Source organism: Crocodylus siamensis, chromosome 1 (assembly GCF_052110815.1).
Source record: "Crocodylus siamensis isolate JL-2025a chromosome 1, ASM5211081v1, whole genome shotgun sequence".
NCBI lineage: Eukaryota > Metazoa > Chordata > Crocodylia > Crocodylidae > Crocodylus > Crocodylus siamensis.
In genome coordinates this window covers 195,423,181-195,436,847 of record NC_143395.1, presented here as the reverse complement: position 1 = coordinate 195,436,847, position 13,667 = coordinate 195,423,181, and the positions used below count along the sequence as shown (strand labels likewise).

Below are 13,667 nucleotides of genomic sequence, written 5' to 3'. Positions count from 1 at the left end.
TTTGCTTGTCTGCAGCTTGAAGTGCAATTCCCCCAAACCTCTGCACTTATCTCCTTGAAATTTGGCAGGCTTTCTGGCCTCATCAGGGCCACCAGCCCTGCAGTTTTCAGCCTGCTGCTCCTTAACACACACAGGGTCATCTGTCACAAGTTTTGCCTGTCAGCAGTTTGAGGTGCAGTTCGCCACAAACCCCTGCACCTATTACCTTGAAACTTGGCATGCTTTGTGGCCTCACTAGGAGCTACCATCCCTGCAGTTTTCACCCCCCTCTGGTGTAACACATAGACGTGACATGAGTTTTGCTTTCTGAAATTTGGGTTGCAGTTCCCCCCAAACCCCTGCACTGACATTCTTGAAATTTGGCAGACTTCATGTTCTTAGCAGAGGCTACCATCTCTGCAAGTTTAATTCAAATCAGACAAAAACCAATAAAGTTATAGATATTTCACTGATTCCCCATTATACCCTATGGCTGGATCTCCAAAGCGGTGCTGAAGCTTTTCTGAAGCAGTTCAGAAGCTCCGAACCACTTCAAAAAGCCTGAAGAAGCCAGTGCTTCAATCTGGACATGCTGCTTTGGATGCTGAAGTGTCCAAAGCTTTTCCAGATCCAAAGCACGGCCTGACACCTCGCACAGCCCTACTGATTAGCAACCTCATCCAGATGAAGTCATCTGAATTGTTCTTTAGGAGGAAGGTTTGATCTCTCATTCCAAGTAAATTGTCGTTTTCTTTTTGCCACAGTTTCCCCTGTAGCACAGAAATATATCCAGCTTCACTCTCTTAACTTTGAAGGGACACAAGAGAATCAAGTGCCAAGAAATGCTGCAATGATGAAAATAATGAAAAGGGGAAATGAACAAACATTTAAAGCATTTGTTTTTGCAGTGCCTGATTCTTGGGGGAACTTGAAATGAAGAATGGGGAATTTTTGTGTGTTATACTTCAATGTTACTTGACAGTTTTCCCTCCAAATTCTTCTACCAGGGGCTGATCAATCCCCAGTCTCTCTCCCACAAAAATAGAAAAAAAAAACCTGGCCTTCAAACTCTGGAGTATCCTAAGGGAACCTGCAGGGAATCAGAATTTTCCAAGCAGAAACCCTGTCCCTCAGCACTGGTTCCCAGGCCTTTTAGCTCTTTGGCAGTGCAACACCCTGGCTTATCCTAAGAGCCCATTAGTTTGTTAATTAGCTGGCTACCACTCTCCACATCTGACAAGTCAAAGCCAAAGCAATTCAACTAAGCCCATTCCAAAACCTGCTGAAATCCATCAGAATCTCTCAGCTGACAGAGCTGTGGAGCAGCATCTTCATTCAGAAATTTTGTGAAGTAAAAGGTAGGAGTGAACACACATTGGAAGTATGGGTGACATGATTTTTTGCTCCTTCCTCTTGGTGTTCTTGTTTTCTGTTTAGATTGTAAACTCCTTGGGGCTGAGACTGTCCCCTATACTCTGTCTGCTCAATGCCTAGACATGATGAAACCTTATATTTGGCCGACCCTTGGATAATACCATCATATAGAATTATAGATTCACAAATCATAGAAAATGAGGGTTGAAAGGGACCTCAGGAGGTCATCTACTCCAGTGCCCTGCTCAAACAGGACTATCTCCAACTAGATCATCCCAGCAAACCTTTGTCTAACTGGGTCTCCAAAACCTCCAAGGATGGAAATTCCATAACCTCTGTGAGTAACCTTTTCCACTGCTTTACTACCCTCCTAGTGAGAAAGTTCTTCCTACTATCCAACCTAAACTTCCCTTGCTGCAACTTGAGACCATTGCTCCTTGTTTTGTCATCTGCCACCACTGAAAGCAGTCTAGCTCCAGCCTCTTTGGAACCACCCTTCAAGTAGGTAAAGGCTGCTATAAATCCCCCATCAGTCTTCTCTTCTCCAAACTAAATAAAAGTCCAGTTCCCTCAACTTGTCCTCAGAACTCAGAAGTCATGTGCCCCAGCCCCTTAACCACTTTCGTTGCCCTCCATTGGACTCCTCTAATTTGTCCACATCCTTTCTGTAGAGGGGGGACCAAAACAGGACACAGTACTCCAGCTGTGACCTCACCAGTGCCAAAGAGGAATAATCACTTGCCTTGACCTGTTGGCAACATTCCTACAAATGTAGCCCAGTATGCTGTTAGCTTTCTTTGCAGCAAGGGCACACTATTGGCTCATATTCAGCTTCTTGTCCACTGTAACCCCCCAAGTCCATTTCTGCAGAGTTGCTGCTTAGCCAATCGGTCCCTAGCCTGTGCATGGGATTGTTCCATCCGAAGTGCAGGACTTTGCACTTCTCCTTACTGAACCTCATGAGATTTTTTTTGGTCCAGTAGAGTCAGGTTCTCTGACAGCTATAAAATTATCATTTCACTTTCTCCATATTTCAGTGGGATTGGACAAATTCTTGGAAGAAAGTGACATCAGTAGCTATTTAGCATGCACGCTAGGGGTACAGCCTCTGAATCAGAACTTTGCAAACATTAAGTACTGGAGGCTACAAGTGAGAGAGGAACAGTGGAAAGAATCGTGGTCATACCCAGGTCACTCCCCCTTTCAGACTCCACTCTCTGCCACTGTGACACAGGATATTGGACAAGAAGGACTTATAGTCTGACCCAGAAAATGGCAGTTCTTATGTTCAGTTCTCACTTAGTAGACATTAAAGTATCATGCAAAAATGTGCTATTACATTAATGCACAGTAAAGTTGGCTACTGCATTCTAAGTATCACTAAAAATCATGCAAATATGCTACTGCACATTAAAGCAACCTAATGGATATTTAGTACCTCACATAGGAAGTACTAAATTTAATCGGCATTAGAAAAGGCACATTAATGTACATGGAGACGCACCCACTGTGATGTAAACCACTCCCCCATTTTCTTTTTCAGACTACTTGAAAATTAGAGATAACCAAATATGATTGCTCTACCTAACCTCCCTGTAAGTTACTGGTACTATGTCCATGGTGGTACCTAAGCTTAGCTACCTGTTCATACAGCAGTCATCAAAATAAATCCAAAATGGCTCTTTCTATTTCAGAAGTGATGGCATATTGAACTTCTCTCATCCTTAGACATAACATTCATTTTTACACCATTTAAATCTATTAATACAAAAGGTCGTTGAGTACTTCTCCTCCTCACTGCTTTTTGTGACTCAGTCTTAGGGGTCAGATGATAGTATGTTATAAAAGCAGAAGCATCAATGGATTTTCAGGAACTTGACCAGGACAGAACAGAATTGCACTTAGGTGCCTAAATCCATTTAGATGCCCAATAGGTAGAACAGAATCTCGTTATTTAAGTCATATCAGCTTGTGATCTACTATAAATGGCCAATCCTTTACTGCAGTACTGCAACCCAGTCAGTCACTCCCCAATTTGGATTTTTGGATTTGATCACTCTTCCCTAAATGCAGGACTTTGCACTTGTCATTATGGACCATTTTTCCAGTTTATCAAGGTCATTATCAGTCAAAATACTATCCTCCCAAATTTCTGCAACCCCATCCATCTTGGTATCATGTGCACATTTACTAACTGTGCACTCAATCCCATCCTCCAAATCATTAATGGAAGTATCAAACAGTACTGGACTGGGGAGAGATTCCTGGGGAAGTATTTGATACTTCCTCTCAACTGGATATTGAGTGACTGATGACTACTCTTTGAGCTTGATGATCCAACCTGTTATGTATCCACATAATAGTACTGTATTTCCTTAGCTGTACTTCATGATGATGATGGCCTGAGCCATTCAGTATTCTATTTTAAGAAATATTTAGCAAAGTGTTATGGATTAAATGTATTTACTAAGTACTAAAATACTTGGCTACTGTACTAATAGTCACAGTACTGAATAAAGTTAAATCAGTTCTGGCACTTACATAGTATAAACATGTTCCCCTGCCTTTTACCCCTAAACAAGGCTTAAAGTCTTTAAAATCTTGAATAAAACAAAAGGTACTCTTTTGGCTCGGACAAAAATATTTAAATACATGAATTACCAAGTACCACATCAACAGATACTAACAGTGTGTATTTCAAAAGTACAAATGACACATTTGGTTGAGATTTTATTAGTACATTCTTTCATCAAGAACAGTGATGTAGCCACAGGGATAATGTTATTTAGTGTTAGAGAAAGAAGAAAATTGTTTAAAAGCAATTATAAGATCACAACTACACACAACTAGAACATGGTTGAAGGGATGTTAATCATAAGGAACAGGACTTTTTTTTCGAATGTATCCTGATTTAGGCACAGACGTGTCATTCCCATTAGACTGAGGAGTGTGTTAACCCCTCATAAGAGGGATATAACAAAAAAACCTTCACACTTACAAAGCACTTGATGTTTTGAGAGCATTGTGCATGTTAGCTTATCCAGCCACATTTACGCTACATTTACACTACAAAGCTTCGCTGGCAAAACTAGAAGGATGCCTGCACCCAAAGCTCCTCTGCAGAAGCAGAACCCTCCTCTCTGCTGGCAGAGTGCCATCAATTCTGTCAAACGGATGAAGGTCTTGTCTACACTCAAGGGCTTCTGTCAGCAAACTTATATACCTTGGCAGCTTCTGCTGGATCCACACACCTCCACTTCATCACCTGTGCATTGCAGCTTGTCTATACATGCCTTCTGCTGGCTGCTGTGTCAGCAGAAGCCTTCTTGCAGCTGAAAACTAGTGTTAACTCTGCTTTGTTAATTGGCTTTGTATCTGGGCTCAGATTTTACTGCCCCTTACCTCACACAAGCTCTTGAAGCCAAATTCATTCCTGATGTATCTACTTTAACCTTGGTGGAGTTATACCAGGAATGAATTCAACTCTTGATTTCTGGGAGATCTTGAATTCTGGCTATATCCAAGGCTACTCTGTGAGAACAGAACACTTGCTTTTCATCATTTAGTCAGTGGCACTGCTATCTGTCATAGCGTATGCAGATCAACGGGAGTCTCTCCACTGACTTCATTGGGCATTAGATCAACCCCTCAAAAGGAAGAAATGAGTCAAGGTAGTTTATTCATAGCAGAAAGAAATCAAGGGCTGAATTCATTCCTGGTATAACTCCACCAAGGTTAAAGTAGCTACATAAGGAATGAATTTGGCTTCAAGAGTATGTGTGAGGTAAGGAGCAGTAAAATCTGAGCCCAGATACAAAGCCAATTAATATTTTCAGCAGATCTCACTAACTGGAATTTTCCATTTCTAATCCCTCTGCAATACAAACCAGAACATTTAAAACATACACAGCATTACAAGAATTCTGGGTGGCAGATTTACCTTTACAAATAAATAACTTCTCTGACATTTTACAGCAGTTTTATGATGCTATGTTTCTACGTTCTAGTTTCCCTTTTCTTTTGGATTAAAAGGGAGAACATGGAAATAATTACACACTTTGCCCATAAATGAATGGAGGAAAACTCTTGAGATATAAACATTCTGAAAAACCACCATATCTTCTGCTAAAGTTAGTCTGACAACCCCAGACACTCAAAAAATATTGCAATAGGCCCTGATCCAGCATAGCACTTGCATGCATGTAACTTGAAGAAAACAAATTTCCTCACATGTTTAAAGTTGCTCATGTGCTTAAATGCTAACCCAGCAAGCCCAGTATCATAATGAAAAAAGAATATACATTTTCTGTGAGCCTTCCAAAAATGCCAGTGTTGAATACACTGCTCCCTTCAACTATTGTACAGAGAAAAGAAAGTATGTACAGTGTATTAAAGGCATTGACAGATGCTAGAAGCTATGCTTTCCTGTTTTCTTTATTTTACAATGGATAGACGAAAAAGAAAAACAGCAGGAAAGGGTTTTCCTCCTCATGCTAAAGAACAGGATGTAGGCTGTGGCTCACAGCTAACTCTTTTGTCACAATTTCTTCTCCATTAAAAGCTCTATGGTTTTCAGAAATACTTTGTGCCCTCATAAGCACATACTTTTTTCTTTTTAGCACCATTTTTCAGTTATATAGGATTAGTTCCACTACACTGAAGTAAATGATAAAATGGCCATTGACTTGAAACCAAGAAAGTGTCCTCTACCTTAGATGCTCAAAAGCTGAAGATTTTCAAAAATGTTTGGGGTGCACCTCAGGTTTAGAGGTGTCCAGTCTACACAGATAAAAAGATCTGTTTTTTATAAAGTGCAGACAAGCCAAATCTCTAAAAGTTAAGCTCCTTTCATGGGCTCCAGGTTGAGCACCCAAAAGTGAAGGAACTTAAACTCATTACAGTCACTTTTGAAAACACTTGCTTTATCAGGTTTGATATACTCTCTGCTTGGTATATCAGTGGTGAATGGCCCCATAAATCCCACAAAATATATACAGCACTTGGGGTTAAGGGAAGAAAGAAAACCCCAGGTGTTCACAGCTTGGCAGGAATGTTTTACTACAAAATATACAGGACCAAAAAATTTAAGCTGTAGGCAGATCAAAGGTTATTACACTGGGAATCTTTTACAAAGATATGGGAGAAATCACTATATGTTGGTAGCTGTGTAGCATGTTGGGGGCAGGAGAAGCACAGTGCATATACTAATACTCAAAAAAACCCCAAACCAAATATTGATTCCTTTCATTTTTAGCAACACCAAACATTAACAAGATAAAGTTATTGTTAAAAGTAATTTTTAAAGTGCACTCCTTAACCCCTTGCAGCAGCACAAGAAAACAAACACATTAATTGTTGCTTCCCTGCTCTTAATTTCACATCACCAACATAATATTTACAATCTATTTTTAAAAATGTACTAGCCAAAGGAAGTGTGTTAGCATAGGTACATATTTCTGTCTAATACTGTTTTTCTAAAAGACATGACAGTTTCATATATTCTTCTTACTAGGGCCTGATTCAACTTTCAATGAATTTAAAAGAAAGCTGTCTTTCCCCTGATCCACCCCTTTGTGTATGTGAGAGTGAAAAGAGGTGTGCACATGCCACTGATAATTCCATACCCAGAATACCCCCAATTGTCTATAAACAGCCCAAAACTATTAAACTGGAGATATGCCAGGTTCCTAGGTTAAGGAAGGTAAACAAAGCCCTTTTTATCCTCCAGACACATTAAATCAGTACAATAGAGAAGGACCTCTTTGACCTATGGCTCCATGACCACCTTCTTGGCAAACCAGATGGACCCTCTCCATTATTTTAAATGCTTTGCTGATACTAGTTTTTCAAGCTACAGGATTCTGTGACTTCCCTTGGAATAACTGAGAGTCTGATATTCAGTAAAGCACAAAGCAACAGAGGTAGATTTAGGTGAAGGCACAGTCTCGTCTGCTCTACTATCTACAGGCTGCAACATCTGTTTAGGGGAGATCACAGGACCCCTGCTCATGCCGAGAGACCCATGGAAACCAAGGGCACTATTTGTATCCCAACAACAACGCTGCTCCCTGCATCAGGCTGGTGCAAAAGAAGAGAGGGCCAGGGTTCCATCTCCTCCTCATCACTTTCAGAGCAATAAAAGCTGAGGCTGAGATTGTGACTGGCCTTACATGCAACATGCAAGGGGCTATAGAAGACCTATGTTTCTTCCCCTTGCCCTGCACACCCATGCAGGGCCAGAAAATTATACTGAATTCTGCAAAGGCTATTCTAACCTATCCAAGAGGAGCTGGAGGGAGGACAAATATGTCCAGTCTAGACTATTTACAGGCTTCTCTCACACAGACAATCGTGAGGAAATCCTGCCTACCCATATGAAGATGTAGACTGGGCTTGGGTATTACTTCGGTTTATAGAAAGGGATTACCTTCTGTCCTTTCAAGTAGCTGTTAATTGGAAACAGAGAGTTCCTCCTTAGATACTTTTTCTCACTTTATGCCCTCATGCTCTCTCTTGTTCACTTGTCTTATACCTTTTAGCTTAACTGAAGAGTCCTCACATCCTCACCAACTGAACTGAGTGTGGGCCTCGATGAACATGCAAGTGATTTGTGTGCACAAGACCAGATACAGAGAGATCACATTCTCAATAGCTCTCTCAAGATGCCTCTAGGTATGGATGTGAGAAATTTTGAACACATTCCTAGCAACACAGAATTCATAGTTAATCATATATGCAAGTATTTGTAGACTCTCATCTAAAAAAAGTTTATATTGTTAAAAAAAAACCAAATTCAGGGTTCAGTGTGATTAATTTTCTAAAAATAAAAGAGAGTTCCAGGGACAAATATTTGCCCTATCGAAATCAGTAAAAGTATTGACATTGATTTCCATGGGAACAGGACTGAGATCTTGATCTGAACAGCTGATTAACTGCTCCCATGCAGATTTTTAGTGGAAATGAGGAAATATTTTGTTTGGTACTTACACAGGACTATTGTGTGGGGGAAAGTGTGTTTGCACATGTTTATTTTTAAAATAAAAGTGGAGAAAAGTGAAAAATTAAAGACTTTCATTCATTTTTTTCTAAAGCCAAACAAGTAAATGCCATTTCCTAAGTCAGGGGGCAGGGGAGGACTCATACCCAAAATTTGCAGCCTGATTCTTTAGGATTTAGAGACAGCCAGTGTAAGTAAGATCAGAGTTGGATAATGTTTGGTTTCTTACTTTCTCAAACAGGTTGACTGGTATTCAAGTTTAAGTTGCAGCTACACACACACACACACACACATATATATACACACACACACAGAGTATATATACACACACATAATATATATGACATGTACACACACATATATTGCTGCTGCTTAAACATATATATATACACACACATGCATACTTAATTTCATATATATAAATTTCAATAGGGCAAATATTTGTCCCTGGATCTCTTTTATTTTGAAAAAAATAATCAAGCTAAACAATGAAGTTCATTGGTTTTTAACAATATAAACTGGTTTTGATCAATTCTGAAAATCCTTGTGTACATGAGTAACTTTCTAAAGATAGTGTTGCTAGGATTGTGTACATATCTATCTATCTCTCTATCTCTCTATCTGTTTGTGTGTATACATGCATACATAAACATATATATGTATATATATGCATACACAAACACGCACTCACATATACATGTATATACATGCACATACGTGTTTATACAGACGGTATGTATATATACACACATACATATATAGGTGTGCATGTGTGTGTGTATATATGCATGCATGTGTGCATATATACACGTGTGTGCATGTGTGTACATACACAGCTATTTCAAGGCCAGAGGGCCTGGACAGCGCCCCAAAAGAAGGGGAGAGTGGAGGGCCGCAGGCCGCCTTTCCAGCCAGGCCCAGGTACCTAAGCCGGCCTCTGGCCTTTCAGGGGGCCTGGAGCTTCCCCACGTCCAACAAGCACCACCACCACCAGGCCCTTCCCGCTGCCGGGCCCCAAGCGGTGCCGTCCCAATGCCTCAGGCCAGGGCAGGGGCCGGCGCCTCCCCCAGCCCCAACCCCAGCCCCAGCCTCTACCGGGGCCGCGTCCCCGCAGGCGGCGCCTGCTCGGGCACCCAGCAGTAGCCGTCGGCGGCGCTGCGGGCTTTGCCGCTCTGTCCCCCGGCCCGCCGCCGCCGCCGCCGCGCCACCACCAGCAGCGCGCAGGCCAGCAGCAGCAGCAGCAGCGCCAGGCTGCCCGCCAGGTAGTACAGCAGCACGCGCGAGCCGTCCTCCGCCCGGCCCGCGCCCTCGGGGCTGGGCGCCGGCTCCTCCCGCCCGCCCGCCGCCCCGCTCGGCAGCGCGCTCCTCGGGGGGCTGCCGCCCGTGCTGCTGGCCGCGATCCCGGGGGTGGTGCTGGGGGTGATCCCGGAGGCGGCGCTGAGGGTGATCCCGGGGGTGGCGCTGGGGGTGATCCCGGAGGCGGCGCTGAGGGTGATCCCGGGGGTGGCGCTGGGGGTGATCCCGGAGGTGGTGCTGGGGGTGATCCCGGGGGTGGCGCTGGGGGTGATCCCGGAGGTGGTGCTGGAGGTGATCGCAGAGGGGGCGCCGGGGGTGGTGCCGGGGCTGGCGGGCAGGCAGGAGGCGCCGTCGCGGGCCAGCGCCCAGCCCGCGGGGCAGGTGCAGGAGAAGCCCCCCGGGGTGTTGCGGCAGCCGCGCTCGCAGGGCGCCGGCCGCGCCGCGCACTCGTCCAGGTCGGTGCAGGCCGGCGGGGCGGCGGCGGCGGCGGCGGCGTAGCCGGGCGGGCAGCGGCACTGGAAGCCGCCGGGCCCCGCTACGCAGGTGCCGGCTCCGCAGGGCGCCGAGAGGCAGGGGTCGGGCGCGGCGCAGCTCACGCCGTCGGCGCCCAGGCGCTGGCCCGGCTCGCAGGAGCAGCGCACGGCGCCGCCCGGCAGGTCCCGGCAGCGCTGCTCGCAGCCCCCGTTGCGGTAGGCGCATCCCCCCTCGGGCCCGGCGCACAGGGGCCCCGGGCTGCTCCACATGAAGGTGCCCCCGTCCCCTTTCTGGCAAACGAAGAAGCTGCCCGGCTGCTCGCCGCCTGGCCCGCACTCCACCGTGGCCAGCGAGCCGAAGGGCACAGCCTGCAGGGCGGCGCTCTCGGCTCTGAAGGGGGTGCTGTATGTCACCGAGCCCGGCCCGGCCAGCGCCACTTGGCGGCACATGCCCTGGAAGCTGAACTTGCACACGTAGCCGCTCACCCCCGAGTCGCTGCAGGGGCCGTCCGTCCAGGTGGGCTCCCGGGAGCCCTGGGAGGCGAGATCCAGGCGCAGGGTGACGCAGCGCTGGGCCGTGCAAGTCTCCCGCGGCTCTGCATGCCATTTGCTGTAGTCGGTGTCATCCCCTCCGGAGGCCCAGCTGAAGCCCCTGAGGCGCTGGTGCCTCTGATAGCACTTGCCCTTCTCCCGGCGCAGCCCCATCCACAGCTTCACCAGCCCCGGTGCCCTCACCTCATCCAGAGCTAGCAGGTCACCAAGCAGCTGTGCCTCGTCCTGGCTCTTCACGCTCGCCAGGTTGCCCCCGTTGCTCTTGCACTGGTCCTGGGCACCAGCCCAGTTATACTTGCCCCAGTGGATGGTGTAGCAAGCTGTCCCCAAGCACTGGACTGCCGCCTCTTTGCCAGCCCAGGAGGGTGTCCACCACAGGAGCCCATGGCCAAAGAGAACAAAGAGGACTGTGCCCATCCTCGCTGTGGGTCTGGCGGAGAGTGGCAGGATCAGTGCTGTCCTCCCAAGCAACCAGCTGCGTGGCCCAGATGTGTAGGGGACACGCGTCAGATGTTAAAACAAAAGAAGACAGGCTGTTTGCCTTTCATATCCCGTTGGCCTAAAGAGCTCGCCCTGCATGCATCCTGTGCTGTTGTGACTTCTATTTATCGCTGGAGACTAGAATTTCCTGTAGTGTATTTTTATTACTGGCGGCTCCATCCTTTCTGTTTGTTGGTCACAACTTCAGATATCTAGGGTTGTTTTTTTTTACTTCCCCTTTCTTCAACGAAAGACATTTAATTCCAGTTTTAAAAGTTTTATCCTTAAGGGGCTTTCTTTATGTTGGCCCTGTTCGCCTTTCTCTTGGTATGAGAAACTTGTTGGAACGCTGCATTCTTGTGTTGTTTTTCAAAGGTTTAAGCTGTTTATTTGTCAGACACGTTTTCTAACCCCTAAAAGGGTGTTCTAGTTTTCAAACATCTATCATGAAAAAAAAAAGAAAAAACAGAGTCGTGGGATCCCTGATTCTGATGCTGCTTCTAAAAGAAAGTGAATATTTGGTGCAATATCTCATCCGTACTATTCATTTCAAGTGCATTTTTTCCCTCTGCTTTAAATAGATGGGCAAGTCCTTAAATAGGAATTGGGTCGTGAGAATGTCTGAATTGTAAACATGAAGCCAAATTGTTTAAGGGTGATAACCAAGTCCTGCAGTAATGGAGTTTCCAAAATGCAGCCCAAGCTGCCTTTTAATCATTAAAAAAAATGTTGCTTCAGAAACAAAAAAAAAAAGAAAACATTGAACTGCAACTTTGTGTACTGGGCAGATGGAGGATACTTCATTGATATTCCAAGTTAATGGTCTTTGCAGAGGCTCGGTGGCCAGTTGTATCATCATTTCAGTGGGAGGCTGGTCCAAAACCAATGACATCAGTGGGATTCTTTCCAGTGACTTCACTGGGTTTTGGATAAGGCCATTTAAAGAGGGGCCAAAGCAATTAGTGCTACATTTTCTTGCAAGAATTACCTTAAAAATACACAAGACTGCTCCTGAAAGTATACCTTACCCCAGGAATAACAAGGCTTACAAAAATCATAGCTGTTCACAAAGTTGAACTGGCTTATTTATAACAGCGTACAAGTACTTCATTGGAGGGTCAGAAAGTGTTTTACTGACAATTAAACCATGTGCTTACTGAGGTGTAATTATCAACAGTTAATATTTTGGAAATAGAGATTAAATGTCAGATTACTTTCATTCAGTGAGTTACTGGGAACATGTTCATGCGGTTTTCCTGCAAATGGACGTGTAAACTAACATGTTAATGTGAAAGAGAGAATCTGTGTATCTAGAGACCTATTTGAGTATCCTGGTGTGGCAGACCCCCACCTGACTTACCTGCTGTCTGCAGTGCAGGTGGTCAGGCCATGCACAGTGTCCGCACCATAACGTGCTGCCTGGGAACTGGGGTTGAACACCATGCACAGCACCAGGAGCTTGCTGCTGCTACTGCTGACGCCACTGCCTGCACCGCTCTCAGCAGCACTGCCACTGCTGCCTCCAACACTACCACCCACAACACAACCTGCATTGCTGCCACTGATGCTACTAACACTGCCACCAATGGCACTGCCACTGACACCACTGCTGCTGACGTGGACACCACCACCATTGCTACAGATGCCACAACCAGCTCATAAGTCAGGGAGGCTGGCCTCAGCCCTTAGGGCCAGGGGCAAGGCAGGGTGAGCTGGGGGCTGGGATCCGGCCCCAGGGCAACACAGAGCCCCGGGATTGGGCAACTCCCACTCAGACAAAGTCCACATGAGTGAGGGAAGGCTCTCACATGAATGAGCCAACCAGGGCCCAGCAGGGAAAGATCCCATGGGGGTGGGTGCATCACAACCCCCCAGCAAGCCCATAGTCAGGACTCATACATGAAGCACACCAATGGAGAGCCTCTTATAACAATGGGCACCAGAGAAGAGAGGAAAAATGGGGTGAAGTCAGAACCCCTGAAACTCTGATGCCTGGAAGCAAGTGGCTCAATGCCGGGCACTGGAGCCATGCCCTGCCCATGCTGGGACACATTTAGTTGTTCATTTTGTATCTGTGTTAGATTTTTCACCTTGACTACAGTACCACATGGTCAGTGGCCACAGACAGGACACCATGCGGCTGCACTCCAAGTGGTCACATTGAACTGCTGAATGCAGCCTACGATCCATTGTAACACCCAAGAGAAAAGGGGTAGAGTGTCAGGGAGGAAGAGTCCCACAAAAGATGCCAGTGGGGAGCCTGTGCCGGCAAGAAGATTTCAGTCAAGGGAACCAATCATGGCAGGAAAGTCAGCTCAGGACAATCCAACCCCCCATGTAGCAGTGCAGAGGTCTGCCACACCTGGTTTAGAGACAGAGTTGATATGACTTCATGCCAAAGCAGGTGTGCAAATCTACATGTAAATAGGCCCATGACTACTAGGCTTTATTTTGGGGTGTATGCTTCCCTCTTCAAGCATAAAGGGCATTTATAGATGTGTTCCGGTAGGTGGGAG

The 13,667-nt window shown here is 45.8% G+C and overlaps 1 protein-coding gene across 1 annotated transcript; it reads right to left on the bottom strand.

Annotated features, from left to right (window-relative positions):
• Positions 1-460: 460 nt before the first annotated feature.
• On the bottom strand, positions 461-11,336 carry CD93 (CD93 molecule). The gene has a single exon (XM_090051880.1). The coding sequence runs from the start codon at positions 11,086-11,088 to the stop codon at positions 9,442-9,444; it is 1,647 nt and encodes a 548-aa protein (XP_089908006.1). The 5' UTR covers positions 11,089-11,336; the 3' UTR covers positions 461-9,441.
• Positions 11,337-13,667: the final 2,331 nt, after the last annotated feature.

Excerpts from the sequence above, each read along its gene's own strand:
- CD93 (XM_090051880.1), bottom strand. The coding sequence starts at position 11,088 with ATGGGCACAGTCCTCTTTGTTCTCTTTGGCCATGGGCTCCTGTGGTGG.